We start from the raw sequence: 23,652 nt of genomic DNA, 5'->3' as shown, positions 1-23,652 counted from the left end.
GGTGGCACGCGAACATTCCAGTCCACAACACAGACTTCCGTGCAGCCGTCTGCTGGTAAAATCTTACTCAAAGTTATGGTGATCCTGTGAACTCCCAATTTCAAAATGATCAGTTGCCACGAACTCTTCAACGCCCCGAGCGTTTAGCTAAAGGTTTTGCGCATTCTTGTTTCTCCTTCCAAAAATAAGAACTAAAAACCCTGGCCCTTTCAAGTTGTCCCCTTTAAGCTCACCTTGTCATCTTTGCAGGAAAGTGATTAGCAGCCTTTAAAAAGGATGTTTGTTCCGAGGCCTTAAGAAGCCGGCGGAAGGCTGGCGCGGTGGCCTGGCCGAGTTGGGGTGGGGGTGGGGGGCAGATGACCCAGAGGGAGGCGGGAAGGAGGAGGGGGCGTCCGGGGAGCTTGGGCTCCGGGCGAATCCCCGGCCTGGCTCCGTTTCCGTTCCTGCCGAGGGGCGAGATGAAGAGGCAAGGGGGAGAGAGCGCGAGCAGGAGAAATAAAGGAGAGAAGGGAGACAGGCTCGGGAGGAGCGGCGACCGCGGTACCTCAGAGTCCCGGGACCCGGGGGAGGGGCCGTCGTCGGCGCGGCCGCGGACGTCGGTGCTACGGGCGGCGGGGCAGGAAGGTTAGAGTCCCGGCGGGCTCGGGCCGTTCCCCCGACGTCGCCTGCCAACAGCCTGGGGCCGGGCCGGGTCACGCCTCAGCCCCCCGCCGCCTCGGCGGGCCTGACGGAGAGGTCGCCGCGGCGCCTTCACTTGGGGTCCCGGGCGGGTCCACGGCGCTCGGGCCCGGAGCTTATTGTTCCGGGAAGCCGCGGGCAGACTCGGGCCGGCCGACCCGTCCCCGCCTGGGGGTCGCCCGGCAGCTGCGGGAGCGCCGACTGGCGGCGGACGCGCGGCCCGTGCGTGTCCCTTTAAGGGGCCGGGCCTGTGCGGCGGAGGGGCTGGCGGGGTGCGCGTCGCTCCCCGTGTGAGTGTGTGGGGGAGAGAGCGGCGGGCGGGCGGGCGCCGGAGGGAGGGAACGAGCGAGCAAGCGACGCGGGCCGCCCCTGCCGCCGCCGCCGCCGCGGTCGGACCAGCGGCCTCCTCCCCTCCCCTCCCCTCCCCTCCCGCGCGTCGCCCTGCCGCGGGGAGGGGGCTCGCGTCGCCGCCTCCAGCCGCTCCCGATGAAGCAGCTGCCGCCGCAGCCGCCTCCGAAGATGGGGGATTTCTACGACCCCGAGCACCCGACCCCTGAGTAAGTATCAGCTCCGCGGTCTCCCGCCGCCTCGGCCCGAACCGAGGGCGGCGCGTCCTGACGGGCGGCGGCGCGGGCCGGCGCGAGGAGTAACGGGCCCGCGGTGTACTCGCGCGGGCGGCGTGGGGAGCAGGCCCGCGCCGCCGCCTCGCCCGGGCCTCCGCGGGTCGGCGGTTGGGCCCGGCGTTGGCGCGGCCGGTCGCGTCGCAGCGGCGGTTGGGCCGGGCCGGTGGGGGAGGGGCGGCCACGGCCTCCGCCGCCGCCGCGTCCTCACCGACCCGGCCGGCCCGTGGCTCGGCGGTCTCCTCCGGCTTCCCGCGAACCCCTCAGGCCGCGCCGCAGGCGCAGGGACCGAGGCGGAGGAGCTGCCGGTGTCGGAGTCAGCGAGAGGGCACCGGCGAGGGTAGGCCGCGAATCCCCGGGCTCGGGTGGAAGCCCGGCCCGTCGCCCGGCCTGTCGCCCGGCCTCCCGGAGACGGCGGCTCGGACCGGAAGGGCCTAGCGTGCGTCGCTCGGCCGGGGTCCGTGGAGGGTCCGCGCTGCACTCTCGGGTTTTTTTTTTCCCCCCCTCCTGGAACTCGATCCCGGCCTCGCAGTGCTTCCGGCTTCAGCTTCTGCACCTTTGGCACTTGGGTTTTGTAATGGTGGCGAGGTTTGTGTGGCCCCGATGTTGAGGTGACACCGGGTTTGTTTTTCCGCCTGAAAATGAAAGCCTTCGGAGGGGCATACGTTCTCTTGCAGATTGTGGGATTTGCACACTTTGGGACACTACTTCCTTGGTAACAGGAACCTTTTACCCTAAATGGATGACTTTCTACCGCTCAGAAAGACTTAAAAACTGAGGATCGTGTGAGGATTCTCTAAAGAGACAGCGTTCCAGAAAACTGAAATAGTTTTGCCCGGCCGTATTTTTTCAGACTTGGGCAATTTTTTTTTTTTTTTTTTTAACACATTTCTGTGGAGGGCTGTAGCTGCTACTGTATCCAATACCTCCAGAGCCTGGATTCACTTCTTTCCCTCCGCCCTCACAAGACTATTGTTTTAAAAAGCTATTCTTAAACTCCATTTGCTGGTGTTGGTCGGAGTCTACCTAGAGATATGAACGTACGACTGTTTGCAAACTTAACGGTTGGTAGGGGTTTCGGTTGAAACTGTCACTTTTGTGAGCAGAATGATTCCAAGAGATTTGCTCTTTTGACACATTTTACCTTAGCTCTGCTATGGCTTTTTTTTTTTTTTTTTTTTTTTTTTGAACTCTTTGCCCGAAGCTTTGCAACTTGGTCCAGTCGTGTCTGGATCTTACTTTTAGATTTAGTCGCAACACAGAAGGATTCTGTTGGGGTGTTGATGGTTTCTGCACCGAAAGAGAAGTACTTATGCTACCTTTCTAAACAAACCCAACTCTTAACTTACAACAGTAAGTTGTCCCTACGTGGCTTTATCCTTTCATGGGTTCCTTGCTTTTAGGTTAACATTACCTTGATTAGGTTTGTTTTGATTTACTGCACAATCCTCAGTCCAGTGACAAAGCTCATGTTATGTAGGCTTTTGGTGTGAGACTCAGAAAACCTCCAACAACTCTGTATCATGATCCAATAAACACTTATTGAACGGTTGTACAAAATAACATGCTATCCCTTGATCCGACTAAATGCCTGCTTACAGTTTTTACCTGGTTGTGTGGTGAAGTTCAGAGGCTTTAAGGATGACATCCTTCCACTTTTTTGGGAAAACACTTTTCGTATTGTGTGGCAAAATGGACTCAGAAGTGCATCTTTGGTGGACCTAAGTGGGGAAGAATCAAGAATGTTTATTGTTTTACACAAGGTCTTGAGAGTTTTTATTTTCACTTCTTTTCTGTTGTTACTGCTTTGGATTTCTAAGTGACTGAGTTCCAAAGGGGGTGTGTGTGTGTGTGTGTGTGTGTGTGTGTGTGTGTGTGTGTGTGTGTGTGTGTGTGTATTAACCCGCATGGAGCATATGAAGAATTATAAAATGTTTTCTGTTATAACGTAAGAGCTAGAGGGGATCTTCGTCGGCACCCTGGACAATGTCACTTGTCTTTCAGGTGCAGAAACTGAAGCCCAGAGCGTGAAGTGACAGGAAACCCTGTTGAGGTAGCATGTATACGCTGCCAGTCAGTCATGATACTCCTGGATAGACCAGAGCAGTACAGTGTAGGGGTAAAGAACTCGGATTTCAGAATCAAACCTACCTGAGCTTGTACACTCGTTGAACCTTGGGCAAGTGACTCCATGTCTCTAAGCTTGGGTTTTCCCATCTTTGCCGTCAAATGCTCTACCCCCAAGGTTTTCCCATCTTTGAAATCAGGATCCTGACGGTAGGGACCTCATAGGGCTTTTGGGAGGATTGAATGAAAATTATGTGTGAAAAGCCCTTGGCACAGAGCGTGGCCTCTGTAAATGCTTCTCTCTCTCTGGGGTTATCAGGGAAAAGTTAAAAGAGGTAGGATTGTAAGTCAAGCTTGAAAAGATGAGGTGGGCTTGAGGGGGTGACATGACCAAGTGTCCCTTTTAGACTTTAGGTAGTTTGAAATGGTTCTTTGACACGGGAAGAAATTGAGGCACAAAATGTGAATTTAGTTTGATTGAAGAAACAGTGGGAGCCTGATGTTCTGTGTTTGTCTTGTACTCACTCTTTAATCAGGCACAGCTGTGAGACCTGGCTTTTTTCCTGTGGCACATAGGATTGTATTTCAGGTGAAAATGGCTGTAATCACCTGAGTATCTGTGCGCTAGGTGTTTGCTATCGGGGCCAGGTGTTGAGGACGCTGCAAATTAGATCCAGTTAAAGTCTTCAAGGAACTTCTCTAATGAGAGAGACAGGCAAGTACTTAACAATGATAGAAGTGCTGTTCTTTGAACATATGCGTATTTTGTACCAGACACAGGCACGCTAGGGGTGGGTGGTATACAAAACACGCAAAATTTTGGCCTTATGGGCACCCCTCCTCGTGAGGGGTGCTAATAAATAATATAGAATGTTCAAAGGTAAGTGGTTTGAAAAATGGAGCAGGGTAAGGAGGATCCAGAATTTCGGGGGAAGATGTTGTAGTTTAAAATGAGGTAGACTGGGTGAACCTTCTTGAGAGTGATATTTAGGCAAAGATTTAAAGGGACAGGGATTAGCTGTGTTAATATCTGGGGTGAAAGCATTCCAAGCAGAGGAAATAGTTCCAAGGTGCTGAGGCAGACCTAGTGAGTTCTGCCTGGTGTGGCTAGAATGGAGTGAACAAAAAGAGTGATATAACTTGGGTCAGGGTGGGGCGTAGATCTCACCGTGCTTCGTAGAGCCATTATGAGGACTTTGCCCAGAGTTTTCAATAGAGGAATGACATAGTCTGTTTTCAGCTTCAGGCAGGGGGGAACAGCAAAGCAAGGAGACTTGAAGCTAGCAATCTGGGAGAAAGATGCTGGTGACTTGTAAAGTGGTAATAGGACATGGTGAGAAATGACTGGATTCAGGATACACATTGAAGATCAAACCAATATGGTTTGTTAATAGATCAGATGTGGCAGATGAGAGAGGAGCCAAGGATGATTCCCAGGTTTTTGGTCTGAGCAGTTAGAAAGATGGGATTTGCGATCAACCAAGGTAGATATGACTTCGTGACCAGAGCAAGTTTGGGAAATAGATTAGGAATTCAGTTTTAGACATGGTAATTTTGGGATGCCTGTTAGACATTTGGGTTGAGTTGATATCCAGGTCAGACCCTGGAGACTAGAGATGTATTTTGTGGTCACTAACTTAGTATTCAGAACCACAGCATTGGAAGAGATCACCAAGGGGGCCAGTGTAGAAGGAGACAAGAACCTGGGAGTGATCCCTTTAAATTGCAGTATTAAGAAGCTTTTGTTGTATAGTGTGCCTTACATGGAAGGCATCCATAAACTTAGGGAGGGAAATTACCTCTTTACTACCTCTAACTAGGAGTTAGCACTTTTTAAAATTACCGATGTAAACAGCAAACTACAGTACTATTAGCAGTACTTGTGATTTTACTACTAGACAGGTCACAGATATTTTAATAATATGCTGTGGTTATTGTAGATGTCTCAAAATACTGTTGATGTTTATCATTACATCCAAGTTATAGTAGAGATCTACCACTACTACATTGTTAAGAAGTATATATATTACTGTATCACACATTGGGGGTTTTTGTCCTCCATATAATTGGTTTCATTTATAATATATATTTTATTTTATGCATTTAAAAATATTAAACTGAGAAGAAATCTACAGGCTTCATCAGACTGCTAAAATGGTCCAAAGAACAAAAAAAAGTTAAACTTTGGGCTCTGGAGCCAATGGTTCCTGGTTTTAGAATTTCACCTCTTAATAGCTTTATGAACCTGAGCAAGTTTCATAATTACTCTCCGCTTTGGAGTCATTATTTACAAAGTGGGGATCATAGTAGTATTTTCTGTGAAAGGTTTTATGAGGACTTAAAGATAAGGACAGTGTTAGATCTTTTATGATTAGCATTGAATGCATCTAGGAAGAAGAGTACAAGGCACCACGATAGGAAAAGCATGGTGAATTTAGCCAAAGTTTATTAACTGGGAAAAAATATTTCTACATGTTCTAATAAAATACAAAGCAGTGAGATTATTCAAATGCTCATAAAATCCTTGTAATTCACCCTAGAGTGGGAATAGAGATACCTCAGGAAGCTATCTAAGAGAAATATTTCTGGGAAGATTTCCTGGTTAGAAAGCCTGATGAACTATCCTAGTGCTTAGAACAGAGTATATACCTCTCCAGTATTCATGTTCCTCTTTGCTCTTTTTTAGATTTCAGGCGGACCATTCTTCTGACACATTATGTCTTTAGAAAGGTATCAAGCAACTGTTGATACAGTTGTGTTTTACTAAGAAATGTTCAAACTGCCAAGACCTCCTTCATACATATAACATTGTCAGCCAATCATACTTTTGCAGTTTCCTCAGTGGGAGTTTGATATACCCAAATCTTTTTTGCCATTTTTTTTTATTGTCCTAATTGATTCCCTTTTAAAAATAGAAATGTATTATAATTTAGTCTTTAACAGATACGTATAATTTTTCTTGACTTGATAATCTGTGTTTTTCTGTGAGTGTTGTCAGTTTTTGAAGAGAAGCTAGAATAGTCATATGCTGGATGACAAAGGATGACTAGCCGGGGTTACAGAATCAAAAGTTGACATTCATTTCTGTTAATTCTTCCAGAGTACTGTAGAGTACTTTATTTTGTAATGCACTAAGAGCTATTATTATAAGGCCCTGTGAGACCATTCATATTAGAAACTGAACCATTACATCTGGAGGCACCAAACATCACGTTTAGAATCCTTCCTTTCTATTTGAGAGAAATCTACTCTGGATATGGGAGGCATTTTATTCTGAAAAAATTTCAAACTTACAGAGAAGTTGTAAGAATAGTATAATGAATTTCCATATGCTGTTCATCCACATTAACCGGTAATTGAAAGTTTGTCCTATTGATGTATCTTTCTATATAAAAAAATAAATATACATGTGTTTATTTTTGTCTGAATCAAGTTGGAAACATCAAGACCTTTCACCCCTAAATATCTTCATTACCTTAGAAGAAGCTTTCTCTCAGATAACCAATGTACAGTAATCAAATTCAGGCAATTTAATATTTGTACCTATACTGTTAACTGATAAAATGTTTGTATTTAAATTTTGTCAGTTGTCTCAATAGTGTCCTCTCTTTTCAGTGTAGGATTACAAATTTCTTTTAGTTGTGATGCCTCTCAGTCTTTAATCTCTGAGGAGAGAGCTTTAAATTCAAGCTTTGGAGGTACTCTATTATTGTCTTTGTACTTACCACAATTGTGATATTTCAAGGACAATAACAGTGTCTGGTAGTATGTTTTAAATAGTTTATTTATTTATTTTTAACTACCAAAACAATGGATGCTTACTGCAAAAGGGTAAGATAGTGCAGATGTTTATAGAAGAAAAAGTAAAAACCCACCCTTAACATTTCGTCCCTGCTCCATCTCTCCAAATTCCACGTCCAAGAGGGTAACCAGTACTAACAATGTAGGGTATACCTTTCCAGACCTTTTCCTTTTGTTTTTTTGTTGTTATTTAAGTGGAGTCCTACTACATATATCATTCTGTCTTTTTTCTACATACTGTATTCTCTGCATATTTGCATTTACAGGTAAGATATACTTACCTTTTTTAACAGGCAATATTGAGTTGCTTTATTTTCTTAAGGTGTCTGGTTGTCATGTTAAACAGTTTAAAAAGGCCTTGGGACATGTTGTGCTGTGTGGAAGGGGTCTCCTTGCAAATACGTTTCCCCACAGGGTGAGTATATCTGGTAATTTATAATAGTATTTCACCATTTTGTGTAGACTTTGACTCCTCTACTTCCTTGCTTTTAAAAAATCTATTGTGTATACTTATTTCTATTTGTCCTGTCTGGTGCTGGTGGATTAAGTAGTTTTTATTTCTGCCCTACTTAGATGAGTTGATTGGTTATTTTAAAAAGAAAACTCGAGGCATTTAAGTACAGTTTTTTGAAAATAGTTGGTTTGAAGCTGGCCAACTGAAAATTCAATAGGTTTGTTGTTTTTCATAATGGGATTTATATTTGGAAGTCTACTTTCGTGGATTCAAGTGAGAGGGAGTTTACCTTGTGTAATTTTTGGTCACTGTGTGCTAGTAAAATGTTATATTTGAGTTCCTTAGGTTTGGAATTCACGTATAATGTATTTTAATTTGACAATCTTTTTTTTTTTTTTTTTTTTTTTTTAACTCTAGCTAGTGGTTACTTCAGTGCCTTTTCCAGCTAAGCAAACACATTGGTCATTTAGATGGAAGTGGATCTAAATTCTTAAAGATGCTTTTTAGAGTGCTTTTTCTGTCAGATGCTAACATCTCACAGGTGATTATATTGTTGGGTTGGTGTGGGTGTTGATAGGAGTGTGATCATGCTGGGAGGTCTGCTTTTTGGGAGCACTGCTTGTGGGCTTGCAAGAGCCTGGAGCAAGTGGTGGTTTCTGACTGTAGTTCTTTCTGCTGCCACTTCCTGCCAAATGCACTTAGATTCTCTTTGGGGAGAATTGGTTGTATAGTAATCACCGATATTTGCTTCATGATTAGCTCTTTGTGGAGACCCATGGATTAATTCTACTTTGAGTCTTTTGTCTGATATTTGGCCTCTTAGTGAATGGTTATTAATTACATACTTTCTACTTTAGTAGGCAGATGCTGCCAGGTTTAAAATTTTTATGAATTTTGTGTGAATGTAAAGTAGAGCTAATATTTTTCATAAATTACATAGATGGCAGCAAACTCTTTCTGTGGAAATACATTTATTCTGATCTGGAGCACACACAGACTTCCTAAAATTACTTAGTTAAAAATACAACTCTTCCATTATTTTATCAATTCTAGACCAGAGTATCTGTATCAACTATAAAACATAAGCTACATGTTTTATGATGCTACTTTTGTGCTAAAAATTACCTAAAGAGATGAATTTTGTTGACATACAGTAAAACTTTTTGTTAGTAGTAGGTGAAAATATACTCCTAAAATTTTCCCCAAGATAACCTTAATAGGTATGCTCTTTAAGCTTAAGTTTACCACGTCCTTTAATAAATAGTTTATTGTATAATTCAGGAAGCCAATTGTCCCAATCACGAAAAGTATAATACAGCTTTTCTGGAAGATTAACAGCAGTTTGTGTAACACAGTAATGTTAATAGCTGAATATTAACACATTGAAACAGTGGTAGTTAAATAACTAATGTTTCCCCAATTATAATAATGCTTGCATTCATTACAGAGACAGTGAGACTACCAAGAAATACTTGATGCCCATCTTTATTTGACTACTTACTTATTAGAGAAGATAACAATAGTGCTAGAAGATATGAATTGGGGCAGGAGTTAGAACCTGGCTGTGATAGAGAACATTTTTTCAGCTATGCATATGATAGCTACAAAATTTGTTAGCTGGGTGCTTTTGTGAAATGTACCCATTGCTTAAGTATTTTTGTTCCCATCGTTACTACTTTCCCACATAAATATTTTAAAAGATAAGTTTGCATGCATGTGCATTTTTATAATTCTCCAACTTTTAAGATACTTCAGGTGATTGCTAATATGAAGCATCAGGAAAGGCTAAATATTTCATTAGAGCTGTCTATCAGCATTCATGCATTCTCTTGCTCCTTTTAGGCTTGTTTGGGTCTATCTATTGCTAGGACCTAAGGGGTTTTGTCTCATGTACTCAAAAATCCAAGGAACGTGAGGAATATGTTATGGAGACTCTTTTTTTCTAAAAAAATTTTTTAAATGTTTATTTTTGAGGGGGAGAGAGACAGAGACAGACAGCATGAGTGGGGAAGGAGCACAGAGAGGGAGACAGAATCTGAAGCAGGCTCCAGCCTCTGAGCTGTCAGCACAGAGCCTGACGCCAGGCATGAACTCGTGAACCACGAGATCATGATCTGAGCTGAAGTCGGACGCTTAACGGACTGAGCTACCCAGCGCCCCGAGACTTATTCTTCTAAAAAGAATCTCAATAACCATTGGGTACAGAGTAGTATGTGCTTAGTAAAAGTTTGAGTTGACCTGATTCTTCGTAACGGTCATTCTAATTTTCTGATAGAGTGAATAGCATCATTAATAATTACTGGCATCTTTCGTAAGACATTCTTAAATAACTATTGCATTAGGACACAGAAGGTCAGGGAATTGAGGGTGAGTTGAGCTAATGAATGTCATTGGTGATCAGAGAACTTTTTATGCTTCTTTCATTGGTCCTTGTGGAGACAGACTGATGAAAATTGTAGATCTCATGCTGGTGGCTTGAGAGAGAACATGAGTTGCTTCCTAAGGTTGGATAACCTATTGTGTTTTGTGCTAGACCAGTGTTTTTTCCCCAGCTTTTTTGTTAGTTTTATATTTGTCTTTTCTCCAGGATGGATGCTCTATTTAAACTATGCCCTTTACCCTTGCTTTACCCTTGCTTAGTTGTCTTTCTATTCAAATTCTTCAGATCAACAGTCTCATTTATCTCTTTATGACTATTGGGGCCAAAAGAAAATGATGAAACTACAGATGTGGCGATAAAGAGTGTTTTGGGGTATACATTAAGGATGTGACACTGAAAAATGATAGAAAATTTGATCCTCTAAAATTGAGGCTTTTGGGGCACCCGGGTGGCTCAGTCCGTTAAACATCTCACTGGCTCAGGTCATGATCTTGCAGTTCACGGGTTCGAGTCCTGTATCGGGCTCTGTGCTGACAGCTCAGAGCCTGGAGCCTGCTTCAGATTCTGTCTCTTCCTCTCTCTGCCCCTCCCCTGCCCGTGCTCTTTCTCTCTCAAAAACAATAAACATTAAAAAAAAAAAATTGAGTGTAAATAAAGGGGGGCGCGCCTGGGTGGCTAAGTCAGTTGAACGTCCAACTTTGGCTCAGGTCCCAATCACACAGTTCATGAGTTTGAGCCCTGCATCTGGCTTGCTGCTATCAGTGCAGAGCCTGCTTCAGATCTTCTGTCCCCCTCTCTCTGCCCCTCCCATGCTGACCCTCTCTCTTTCAAAAATAAACATACAAAAAAAATCTTTAAAATTGAGGCTTTTTTTCTCTAGGATAGCTGATGCTTTTTATTATTTTTTTTAATTTTTTTTTTTTCAACGTTTATTTATTTTTGGGACAGAGAGAGACAGAGCATGAACGGGGGAGGGGCAGAGAGAGAGGGAGACACAGAATCGGAAACAGGCTCCAGGCTCTGAGCCATCAGCCCAGAGCCTGACACGGGGCTCGAACTCACGGACCGCGAGATCGTGACCTGGCTGAAGTCGGACGCTTAACCGACTGCGCCACCCAGGTGCCCCTGATGCTTTTTATACTGAAAAAACTGAAAATTTTATATGCTAAGCCTTAAACTGGAAGAAAATTATAAAGTTATATTCAGAGTTGGTTTTTTTTTTTTTTATTATAATCAAACCTTTTAAACCTGATGCTAAGAAAAACTAGCTGAATTGAACTCTTGACGATTCAGCTAACATTTGTTGAATGCCAACCTTGTGATAAGGCTACAGAAGTAAGTACAGTGAGCTATAGCAGGGACATCTAACCCAGACTGGTAGAATAGAGGGGTAGATAGTTGGGGAGGGCTGCTCAGAGGATGTATACTTAGTCTGAAAGAATGGGAGTTAGGCAAAAAGGGTGAATCGAGGATGCTCTAGGGTGACACTGAAGGGTAGGGTACATAGGGAAGATTGTCCCTATGTCCATTTCCTGTTAAAGATTCCTCTGCATTTGCCCCATTGTAAGTGGCTGAGCGGCACAAGAGGTGTCTTATGTAGGGAGGCCTTATTACCTTACCTAATGACTTCTCATTCCTCTGGCTTCCCCTGTTTTTTCCCCTTGACTCACTCATTACCGTGGTTTACCATGGCTTACCATGGCTGTGATTGTAAAGGGCATGGAAAATTGTGTCTCTCATTTTATAAATAAGAGAGGAAAAGAAGGCCTAAAGAAATTCAAGGTATGCTCACTAGTTTTGTGGCAGTACCACAACTTGAGCAAGGTCTCTTCGTTTAACAATTTGTCAAAGACTAACTTTTTAATGATACTAGGGAATACCATTTATATTAGCTCTGCCATAATAATCAATTGGATATCAGTATTCTGAGTTAACTTATTTTCCTAGGGGTCTTCTGGATTAGTCTTGAGGTGCTTAAAATAATTTAATTTGGAGGGTGCAGGGGATTCCCTCAAGTTATTTCTTTTCTCCAATTTTGCAAATACATATGCTAGAGGATTAGAGGGCTGAACATCAGTCATCTCAGCAAAAGGTACACTGGATATGTGGATGATCCATATCTGCTCCTTTGGCCAAGTGCCTTAAGTAGTCTGAAATCTTCATTGGAAATGAGCTTCTAGGAATTTTTAATCCCATGAGAAACTGCAGCCTTTATGTCATTCCGTATATCAAGGAAAACCAGAAGTACATAGGTAGATAACTTGCCTTTGTTAAGAGAGCTAGTAGGAAGAGAAGGTACACACCCCAGCTAATACACCAGATCCCCAGCACCACAAGCCTGGCAGTGTGCAAGTAGCCCAGACGGGCCACGCCACCCCACAGTGAATCCCGCCCCTAGGAGAGGGGAAGAGAAGAGGGCTAGTAGTTATTTTTGTCTTCGTGTCCTGCATAATACTGCACTGCTGTTTGTGCATTTGCCTTACCAGTTCATGCTCTGTCCAAGTGATGAGGTAGTTCTAGTTCAAGGGTTCTCTTAGGACTTTAACTCAAGGTTTTGGGACAAAGGGACACATCTCACAAGTAGTGATAATGAACATATTTGTGAGACCATAAGATGCCAAAGAGACATCATTCCTTGTTTCTGACACTAGGGAATCAAAGTAGTTATGGCTTAATGGGAGAGACTGTGTTATCATGGCTACTGTGAAATAAACTTGTATGTAGCTTGCTTAGATGTCTATAGATATTTTTTCTATTTGAATTGTTTGGGAAATGAGACCATTATTACTCTTAACTTGTTCTAATTTGAACACCAAGTCCCTAACTTAATGATTCTCTGATCCAGGAATTTGTATCATTCAAGGTTAATTTAAAAACCAGTGCTTAAGTCATGGAGCTGAAAAGTAAAAAAAAAAAAAAATAATAAAAATAAAAATAATAATAATAATAAAAAATAAAACAAGGGTTGGTGTAAACTATGGCTCACAAGCCAAGTCTGGTGGACCACCTATTTTGTACCTATGAGCTAAGAGTGGTTTTTACATTTTTTTAATGGTGGGGGATAAAATCAAAAGAATACCTCATGACATATGAAAATTATATGAAATTCACATTTTACTACTTATAAATGAAGTTTTGTTGGAACACAGCCACACACACAAAAACCAACCTCCTCCCCCCCCCCCGCCCCACCAAAAAAACCCAGTGCTTATTTTTATGGTATTATGTAGATAGAAAGAAGATATAAAAGGTTGGTGAATGCTTAAATTGAGCCTAGATCATACTTTGATGAAATTTCTTGGTTAGTAAATTTTCTAATCTTTTGTTTTCATCAAAAGAAAGTTTGAAGAAGGTAAGTAACATTGTTTTCTCTCCATGGAGTTTCAGATTAGTTCTAGTTTAAGCCTAGGTTTAAACTAAATTGCTTTTGAGCTCATCAACAAATATCATACTTTGATTTTGGAAGAGGTGTGGTCTAGAATAGGGGTTGGCCAGCTAGCCAGTGGGCCAAGTCCAGCCTTGCCTGTGTTAGTACAGACTATGAATTAATAATAATTATATCTTTTAAGTGGTTAAAAAAACTGAAAGAATAGTATCTTGTGACATGTAAAATGATATGACATTGGAGTTTTTATGTCAGTAAATAGAGTTATTGGAGCACAGCCACACTCATTCAGTTATTGTATATGGCTGCTTTCACACAAGAGTTGAATAGTTGTGACAGAGACTGCATGGCCTGTAAAGCCTGAAATATTTACTTTCTGGCTCTTAATAGAAAATTTGCCTATACTTGCTCTAGAACACTGATGAAAAAAATCATTTCCAAGACTGCTTATGTAAAGTTTTAAGATAGGTTAAATTTTCGGGAAAGCATGGCCCATCCTAGTTTTATGCTTTTTTAGAGTGTCTTGGAAAGAAGCTCATTGTACCCCAACTTGGCATTAGTGATGAATATCACAGTGATATTAGAATAATTCTAAATTAGGGGCGCCTGGGTGGCTTGCTTGGTTAAGCATCCGACTTCGGCTTAGGTCATGATCTCATGGTCCGTGAGTTCGAGCCCCGTGTCGGGCTCTGTGCTGACCGCTCAGAGCCTGGAGCCTGTTTCAGATTCTGTGTCTCCCTCTCTTTCTGCCCCTCCCCTGTTCATGCTCTCTCTCTGTCTCAAAAATAAATAAACGTTAAAAAAAAAATAAAAAAAATTCTAAATTATTATAAACTTAAGAAGAAGCTTTAAACTTTCACGTTGTTTTTCTCTATATCAGTCAGAATATAGAATTTAATGTAAGGAATTGGTCAAAAGGGTTTTTGGAGAACTGAGAAAATGAAAAGGGGACTCGAAGGTAGTAGTGATAGAAAGGCAGGAAGTAACTACCCATCTTAGCGCTGAGAGGAAAAAGGGAAAAAGGGTGTGGTTCTCAGAACCCAGAAGCTTGGAGTAGGGCCCCTTGGAGCTGAGATCTCTGAGGACGGGGGTATTGGACATGCTGGTGTCTGAGGAGTTGCAGTCAGGCTGGTCTGGGATTATGGAAGAAAGGTAGAAACTGCAGTCAGCGCCCGGGAGAAGTGTATTCGTGGATCAATACATGTGGGAACTGTGCCCAGTAGGAAGGAACAAGTTCCCTCCTACCTTTCCAGCTTTTCAGTCTTCCTCTAGCACATGCTATTTGTGTCAGAAGAGCAATGTAGTTTACTGTCACAAGAGTGTAGAAAGTGTGGGCGGGGAGCTGAAAGTATCTTAATAGAGGACAGATGGTCTAAACATATTGAAACATTTCTCAAAGCTCCAGGTAAGAAATGATTCTAGTATGTTTTCAGGAATCTGGGAAGGTAAAAAATCCAAAAAGAAGATTTTTGATATATTTTTTAAAATATTTATTTTTGAGAGAGAGAGTGCAGCAGAGAGGGTGACAGAAGTTCTGAAGGGGGCTCTGCGCTGACAAGCAGAGAGCTCCATGTGGGGCTCGAACTCACGAACTGTGAGATTATGACTTGTGCTGAAGTTGGATGCTTAACTGACTGAGCCACCCGGGTGCTCCGATGTTTTTTTTTTTAAGTTTATTTATTTTGAAAGCATGTGCAGAGTTTGCTAGGGGGAAGGGCAGAGAGAGAGGGAGAGAGAATCCCCAAACTGATAGTGTGGAGCCTTATGCGGGGCTTGAACCCACGAACTGTGAGATCATGACCTGAGCCAATATCAACTGACTGAGCCACCCAGATGCCCCAAAAGGAAATTTTGGACAAGCATCGTGAAGTGTGTGTAGAGGTCTTTTTTTTTTTTTTAAAGGTCCTGATATCTGTTCCTCACACATTCTTTTTTTAAAGTAAAATCCTGGCTTTTGTTTACCTTGGTCTGTAGGAATGAAGAATATCTGAACTTTGTTAGATAGCAGTAAAACCCTAACATATAAAAAATGGGGACTTTTTGTATATGCTTCAGTTTTGGATTTTCTATTACCTAACAGGAGAGTAAGTCCAGTTATCAATTATTAGGAAATAAGGGGTTCTAAATAGGATAAAGCCAATTTGCACATCATCTAGTGTTTCTCAAACTGCCTGTAGTTTATCATGGATTGGTATACCTTAAAAACATACAATAAAAATGAAGTCCTAGAAAAATGAAGTGAAAAATTAAGAATCCAACGCCACTGGTTGAACAGTTTTGTATCTTCATTGTGGTGGTGGTTACATGAATAGTTTTGCATAGAGCTACTTGCACACAAAAATGAATATGAATGCAGGTTAAAAAGAATGGTGAAAACTGAATAAGGTCTAATCTGGTGAACAGTAATGTACCAATGTAAATTTCCTGGTTTTGATATTGGACCCCAGCTACGTAAGATGTCACCATTGGAGGGGGCTGGGTGAAGTGTACAGAGACTCTGTACTATTTTTGTAACTTCCTGTCAATCTGTAATTATTTCAAAATAAAAAGCTTAAAAAAGTATAAGCCAACTGATCACTGGTCAAGGCCAAATTGCTATAAAAGTTTCCAAACTCTGGTCTCAATTTCTGTACTTGTAGATATGTAACAAACTTAGCCAGATGGCACTGGCCTAAAGACTACAGTTAAGTGTAACTTTTCAACTTCTGTAGCTACTCTGTATTTTTACCATTCTCCTCAATCTCTCTCTACCTTTCACCTCCTACTTCTGTGTCTCTATTCATTTGTTTAAAATTATTTACTATGCACCTTTTTAGTGACAAGACCTGGGGATATAAAAATGAGGAAGGTCTTTGCTATTTATGCTTATTTTCTGAAAGTGGAGACTTTTTTTTTTTTTTTTTTAAGTTTATTTTGAGAGCAAGAGCATGCAAACAAGTGGGGTGGTAGGGGCAGAGAGAGAGGGAGAGAGAGAGAATCTGGAGCAGAACCCATGCTATCTGTGTGGAGCCTGACCTGGGGCTCAATCCTATGAACCGAGAGAGATCATGACCTGAGCTGAAATCAAGAACTGGAAGCTTAACTGACTGAGCCACCCAAGTACCCCAAGACTATTAAAAAATTTTTTTTTCTTAATGTTTATTTTTGAGAGACAAAGAGTGTGAGTGGGGGAGAGACAGATAAGTCACACACACACACACACACACACACACACACACATGCACACACACACACATGTGCACACACACACACACAGAATCCCAAGCAGGCTCCAGGCTCTGAGCTGTTAGCACAGAGCCCGATGATGCGGGTCTCGAACTCATGAACCGAGAGCTCGTGACCCTAGCTGAAGTAGGCTGCTTAACTGACTGAGCTACCTAGGCGCCCGAAGACTATTTAAGTTTATTTTTATTTTGAGAGAGATAGCAAGTGGGGTAGGGGAGGCGGGGCAGAGAGAATGAGAATCCCAAGAAGGCTCTGCACTGTCCACACAGAACCCAGTACAGTGCCTGAACCCACGAACTATGAGATCATGACCTGAGCTGAAATCAAGAGCCGGACGCTTAACCAACTGAGCCATCCAGGTGCCCCAAAACTATTTTTTTTTAACTGAACTGTAATTGACATCAGTATCTTATTAATTTCAGGTGTACATCATAGTGATTTATATTTTTATGCATTATGAGTAAATGCTGTTGTTAAAGAATCTTACAAATATGTATCCAAATTGCTAACAATGCCCATTTATTTTGCGTATTAACTATGTGCCAGGCACTATATGGAGGATTTTATTTATTTTTTTTAAGATTCTATTTTTAAGTAATCTCCACACCCAACATGGAGCTCGAACTCACAACCCTGAGCTCAAGGGTTGCATGTCCACCTACTGAGCTGGCCAGGTGACCCTACATATGGAGGATTTTAAATTGATGTTCTCCTTGATCCTCTCTTTGAAGTAAATAGAGTAGTACTCTTTCAGCTTTATTTACTTAAGTTTTTTTTATTTAGAGAGAGAGCTGGGACGGGCAGAGAGAGGGAGAGACACAATCCCAAGAAGGCTCTGCGCTGTCAGTGCAGAGCTCAACACGTGGCTCAAACTCCTGAACCATGAGATCATGACCTGAGCGGAGACCCAAGAGTCTACCCCTTAATTGATTGAGCCATCCAGGTGTCCTAAAGTTTTTATTTTAAAACATGCCACTTTTATGTTGAAAATCTTAGTTCCTAATGACATTAATGGAATGGCTTATTTGCTTTATCCATTTTTATGTGACAGTTTCAGTGGTAATACCAGTATTATTATAACAGACTACTAACAGTGTAAGATTTCTTTATGATTTTTTTTTTACCTTCAGGATATATTCCAGGAAGGTATTTTTAGTCAAAATATTTCAACTTTTCTTCATGTTTGTGCCAGTCACCAATTTGGTATAGTTTTAATAGTTTGAATTTCTAGGAATTATTTTTTTATTTTCTCATTAAAAAAATGCATCATTTTACATGATTCCAAAGTTACTGCAATAAAAGAATGTTCAAAGAGGCATAGCTTTCATTCTTATTTTTTTACTATGTCCTTTAACATGTAATAATTATGTTTAATTTTGGTTGAGTCTTCCATTTTGAACATAGAAGCACACAAAACATGCTGTTTTGTGTCTTGCTGTTCACTTAACAATGTATTCTGGAGACCATACCAGAAGAGTATACAGAGCTCTTCATCATTGCTTTTAATGTTGTGTACTGCTTCATTGAATGGATGTGGCAGAGTTACTCAAACACTCTTTTGATGAACATTTAGGCTATTTCCAGTCTTTTGCTATCACATGGATAACCTTTGCATTTTATTTTAACCTTCATTTTCCATGCATGAAAGTGTGAGGGGTGGTGCTTTTTTTTTTTTTTAAAGTGCATTTAATTCACAATGATCTTACATTATCATCAGCTTTGCCTTGTAAGAATAAGTATTTCAGGGTTTGTTTTTGTTTTTAGGCATGGGTATCTTTGCCATACTTCTACTTGTGTTAGCTGACTTGAAACCTTTCTCTTTTACACCTCAAGCACTAATTTGCTATTTTGGGGAAAATACTTAAACTTCACAACAGTCAGAAAATAAATGGTGGCTATTATGTTTAAGGTGGTGTTCCTGAAGAAAACTGACCTTTATACCTTTTTGGTGTGTTTTGGTTTTGGTCTGGTGGTAATTTATTCTAGGAACTTTCTGAGTTGCTGTATTCATTGTGTTACCAAAATTAAATGCAGCCCATGTAGATTTTTTTTTTTTAGATTTATAACAAACATGTGAAACATGAAAAAAATTATTTTTAGAAGCATTTTTAATATTGACACAAAAGAAAGCAGATTTATGAAAGAGAAAGATCCTGAATTATTTGTGTATAAAAAGAGAAACCTCTTTTGTCTCATGTGTAGATTTAATCACATCACATGTTTTACTTTCGTTGTTTCAGTTTTGAAAGTGGATTTTAAAGAGCCAATTTGCATCAGCATCTATAACCACATGAAGGAACTGACCACCATCTATTTTCCTGTTTCTGTTTAATGTGGTTAAGCAAGAGTAGGACTGGAAGACTGGCATTAAGTAGTCACCTGCTAAAATACAGGATAGGTACAGCTTTTTAAACATTAACTACTTTATATCTTACAGGTCTGTCTATAGTTAGCCATCTCCCTCAGACTCTTGGTATGACACACCTTTCAGTATAGTAGCTCTTCATAGAAGAATCTAGTCTGAAGTTGAGATGGGGGAAAAAACCCGAATGATTTCTTGCATCCAATTTAGGAGTTGTAATAGACACATGACCATCAGGACTATTACTCTGTTTCACGATACAGCCCCTTCTGTTGCTAGATAGATAAATTATTAGTACACTGAGTCAAAATATATTTCTCTGAAACTTTTTGCCCTTTGCTCCCAGTTCTGGGTAATAGCTAATAAATATTTGTTAAAGAGCAAGGGCTCTGCAGTCAAAAAAGCCTGGATACTTGTCTCTGTCACTTTGCTAGCTATGATGTTAGGTTTCTCCATTTGCAAAATGAGAATACAAGTAGTACACCCTTCATAGTTTTGAGGACAAGATAAGCTAGATGTATGTAAAGCATTAAACCTACTACCCCCAAAATAGGAAACATTCTGTTAGCTGCTTGTAGTGGTGATGGTGGTCTAATGGGGCTGTAAGACAATAGTGTAATATGACCAGCTCACTAAGAACTTATCCTCCACTCTTTCTGTTGTGGTTCATTGCCTGGTACTAAAATTGAATTTCAGCATTTATGCATTTCTGTGTTTTAAAGATTGTTTGGTACTGGGTATCCCCTCCCACATTTGCTCAGTGAGGAAAATAAAACAGGTAATTTGAGATTTAACCCCAAATAGTGAATAAAGGTAGTGAAATCCATTTGTTTTTATTTATTTAAAAAAATGTATATTTATTTTGAGAGAGAGGGAGAGGGAATGCAAGTGCAATGAGGGGCAGGAGGGGGGGTGGAGGGTTGGGGGCAGGGAGAATCCCAAGCAAGCTCTGCACAGTAAGTGCAGAGCTCTGCGTGGGGCTCAGTCCCATGAAATGTGAGATCACGACCTGAGCCGAAATTAAGAGTCAGCCACCTAACTGGCTGAGCCATCCATGTGCCCTGTGAAACTCATTTGTATGTAACAGGCCTTAAAATGTTCAAAATCACCATACACCCCAGTTTATGGGTTTTGGAAAAAGATTGCTTGAAGAAAACATAATTCACTTAATGCAGGTGCTCCTGCAAACTAATTTGGAAGACAAATTTAGAAACATTTCAGGTAAATATACAATTGTTAACATTTGGGATGATATTCTTACCTTCCCTCAGTGACTATGAAACTCTAAAGATCAGCTGTGTTTGTTTACAAAGTGATTGCTTGTTTAAAGAAAATAAGTTATTAGCTTTAATCACCATAATATGTAGGTTCTCTATTTTTTACAGTTTATTGAATTAGAGAGTGAGCATGAGCAGGGAGAGGCAGAGAGAGAGAGCGAGAGAGAAAGAAAAAAAGAAAGAATCCCAAGCAGGCTCTATACTGACAGAGAAGAGCCCGATGTAGGGCTCGAACCCACAAACCACGAGATCATGACTTGATCTGAAATCAAGAGTCAGATGCTTAACCGACTGAGCCACCCAGGCACCCCTCTCATCAATGTTTTAATTCACTTGTCCTCTTGGGTCCTGTTTTTCAGATGAGAGAGTAGGGCAAATGTTATGAATTAATTTATGGCCTGTATGGCTTATTTTTTTCTAGGGTCACTTTTTAGGTGTTTCCCTCTTTTCCTTTGAGAATTGCTTGAGATGAGAAAGTTAAAACATGGTACTCTTGTTAAGGAATTTCTTTGATTCAAAAAGTAATGAGAATTTATGCTAGGGATGGTAAACCGAGGGGGGGATTACACACTAAGGACAAGAGTAGCCTTTGTCTCTTTGTAACTTAAACCCTAGTTGGGAAGGCAGAAACAGTAAATGGAAGTCAAGGTTGTATGTGATTGTCACTCTGCAAAGTACATGGTGTAAGGGTTGAGTTTAGTGGTAGTGTCTGGAGTGGTAAGGAAAGGGATAGGAAAAGGGCATACGGTACTGAGTACATACTTGATAATTGGCAAGTGAATGAAGGTGAGACCAAAGTGGCTGAGAGGATGAATAAGATGGGTTTGGTGGGGGGGGGGGGTGCCTGGGTGGCTCAGTCGATTAAGCGTTCGACTTCGGCTCAGGTCATGATCTCATGGTCCGTGAGTTCGAGCCCCGCGTCGAGCTCTGTGCTGACGGCTCAGAGCCTGGAGCCTGTTTCAGATTCTGTGTCTCCCTCTCTCTGACCCTCCCCCGTTCATGCTCTGTCTCTCTCTGTCTCAAAAATAAATAAACGTTAAAAAAAAAAATTAAAAAAGATGGGTTTGAGGGGTGATATAAGGGTGTGGAGGCTGGGAGAGAGGGAGGAAGATGGTAGAATGAAGAGCAGTATGGAAAATTTCTTGAAGTCAAGACTGATCTCTATGAATTTGGAGGAGACCATCTTACCTATTGAAATTGCTTCTGAGGAGTAGTGTAAAGAAAGCTTAGCTGGATAGGAAAGTGGGAATGATGTTGTCAGATATTTATTGAGTGCTTCCTATGTTCCGAGTAGTGTTTTTGGCACTTAGCTGTCAGCAAGATAAAACCAAGCTCCTGTCCCAAAGGAGCTTGTATTCTAGTGGAAGGAAACAGACTCTACAAAGAAAAAAATCTCACCTTGATAAATGTTAGGAATAAAATATGATAGAGTGATGGGGAATCTTGGGGATAACATTTGAGCTGTCATCTTATTGAGAAGAAGCAGTCTGTCGAAAATCTAGGAGGAATAGTATTCTAAGAAGGCACCTTCAGGTGAAAAGACCAGAAATTAGTTTGGAATGTTTGAGGTGCAGAAAGAGGGCTTATGTGGCTAGAACCTAGGGAATGAGGAAGGATTGTGAAAAGAGGTAAGGTCAGAAAGAGTGTAAGCAGGTATATGCTAGGATCTGATTTAAGCTTTTGAAAGATCATCTGGTTGTGTGTGTAAATTTATAATGTGTGTGTATATATTAATCATTATGATTGGTACATATGTAGAATAATTGTCATTAGCTCCATTTTGACCATGTTACATTTGAGATACTTTTGAGAGATCCAAGTAGAGATGTTCAGTGAGCACTTGGGTAAATAAGTGCAGAGAGTGGTTGGGTTTGGAGATGGGGGGCGGGTCACCAATTTACAGATGATACTGAAAGCCATGAATCTATATGGGATGAGGTAGGAGGGAAAAGAGTAGATGGAGAAGAGAAGAAGGAAGGCCAGCCAAAATTTTGGGTACTCCAACTTGAAGACATCTGGTAGAATAGGAAGAGCCAACAAATAGAGATTAGGGAGGGAGTAGCCAGTGAGGGTAGGAGGAAAACAGGAGAATGGGTTCCCTGGGGGAAAAAAAAAATTGACCCTTGTCTTTTAGGATGTTGGTCCCTAATGACAATTCACCCTCCTGCCTATTTTTTTTTAAGGTAAGGTATCTTTAAAGCTATTTGACTAATGAGAGTGAAGAAAAAGATACAGATGATAGAGGAAAGGAAATAGGAAATACATCTTTGAGAAGGCAAGAGGATGGGGCATAGAGTTAAGTGATGGGATCTTCAATTGAGAGTGGTCAGGGTCATGGTAGTGATGGAGATTTGGGGTAGGGGGATGTGTGAAACAGGTACCTAGGAGAGTAAGGAAGGGAATTGAGTGGCACAAGTCATAGAGTTAGTGAATGGTAGGGATAGGATTCCGACCTAGGAATTATCAAAGTTTGATCTTTTTTGCTGTGTTACATTGCCATCCTAATAAGCAAAGTAATAAATGCTGAAGAAGGTATGCTTTCCTGAAGGACAATCAGGAAATCGAGATGAGGTTGAGCTGAAAAAGGAAAATTAAAGAGAAAGCCCCCCCATTAGCCTTCTCATTTATGGAAATTATTATTACCTTGTATTATAGTTATTTGGTATACCTCTGTGCCATATTACTTCAAGTAAAGGATGAAATTCTGGGTAGGAACTGTGTATGAACTTGATATCTTGCCCTAACAGAGTTAACACAGTCTTCAGAAGGATAGATCCTTAAATAATTGTTGAACAAATAGTCTTGTGATTGATAAGAGTACTGATACTTGTAGTTAAGTGTTGCCTTTCTAAAATAAGTCGTTGGGCAATCCATCAGTGTGGTTGTGTGCTGTTGAAAGACATGTTGTGATGTAATGTCCACATTTGCCTTAAGCCTCGCTAGCTCATGGTACGAAAACCTTGGCCTACAGAAGGATTACTCAGTTTGTTGAGAAGAGGTTTGCAAATGTGTGTTACCATAGGTGAGGCTGTGGCTGTGAGCTAGGTAGATATGATCTTTTGTAATAAAAATTTTACTTATGAAGACTTTCTCTCCGGTGTATTACTTTTCCATATCATTGAATATCTGAGGCATTTAAAGTCTTAAATGTATGACACTGCAAGTGCCTAAACTGTGTAAATGTCAAAACCTGCCCGACTTCAGTGCATTCAGACTTCTTTTTCCATGACAGGTGTTTTTGTTTGTACTTGTTAGGGAGCGGGTCACAGATTTAGCAACCTGAAATGGAAACAAATGGAGGGGGGAGGAGAGTGGCTGAAGCTATGAAATTCCAGGTCTTCCCTAATGGTGGAGATAGTGACTTTAGTACTTGAGAAGTGCTGTGACCCTTCCTTGGACCTGG

The 23,652-nt window shown here is 41.3% G+C and overlaps 1 protein-coding gene across 5 annotated transcripts in view; it reads left to right on the top strand.

Annotated features, from left to right (window-relative positions):
* Positions 1 to 1,046: 1,046 nt before the first annotated feature.
* Positions 1,047 to 23,652, top strand: part of SETD2 (SET domain containing 2, histone lysine methyltransferase) — a 126,738-nt gene continuing 104,132 nt past the window's right edge. For 4 of the 5 annotated variants that reach the window (XR_003966808.1, XR_003966806.1, XR_003966805.1 and 1 more), the window contains exon 1: positions 1,047 to 1,235. Coding sequence is in view for 1 of the 5 variants with exons in the window: in XM_030306302.1 (XP_030162162.1) it covers positions 1,165 to 1,235 (71 nt within the window). In the remaining 4 variants the exon portion in view is untranslated. The remainder of the gene's footprint in view (positions 1,236 to 23,652) is intronic. The other variant, XM_030306302.1, reaches the window with a different exon arrangement.

The sequence above is a fragment of the Lynx canadensis genome, chromosome A2 (assembly GCF_007474595.2).
Source record: "Lynx canadensis isolate LIC74 chromosome A2, mLynCan4.pri.v2, whole genome shotgun sequence".
In the NCBI taxonomy this organism is placed as follows: Eukaryota; Metazoa; Chordata; class Mammalia; order Carnivora; family Felidae; genus Lynx; species Lynx canadensis.
The sequence above is the reverse complement of the archived record's forward strand: the minus strand, read 5'-3'. Positions and strand labels throughout refer to the sequence as shown.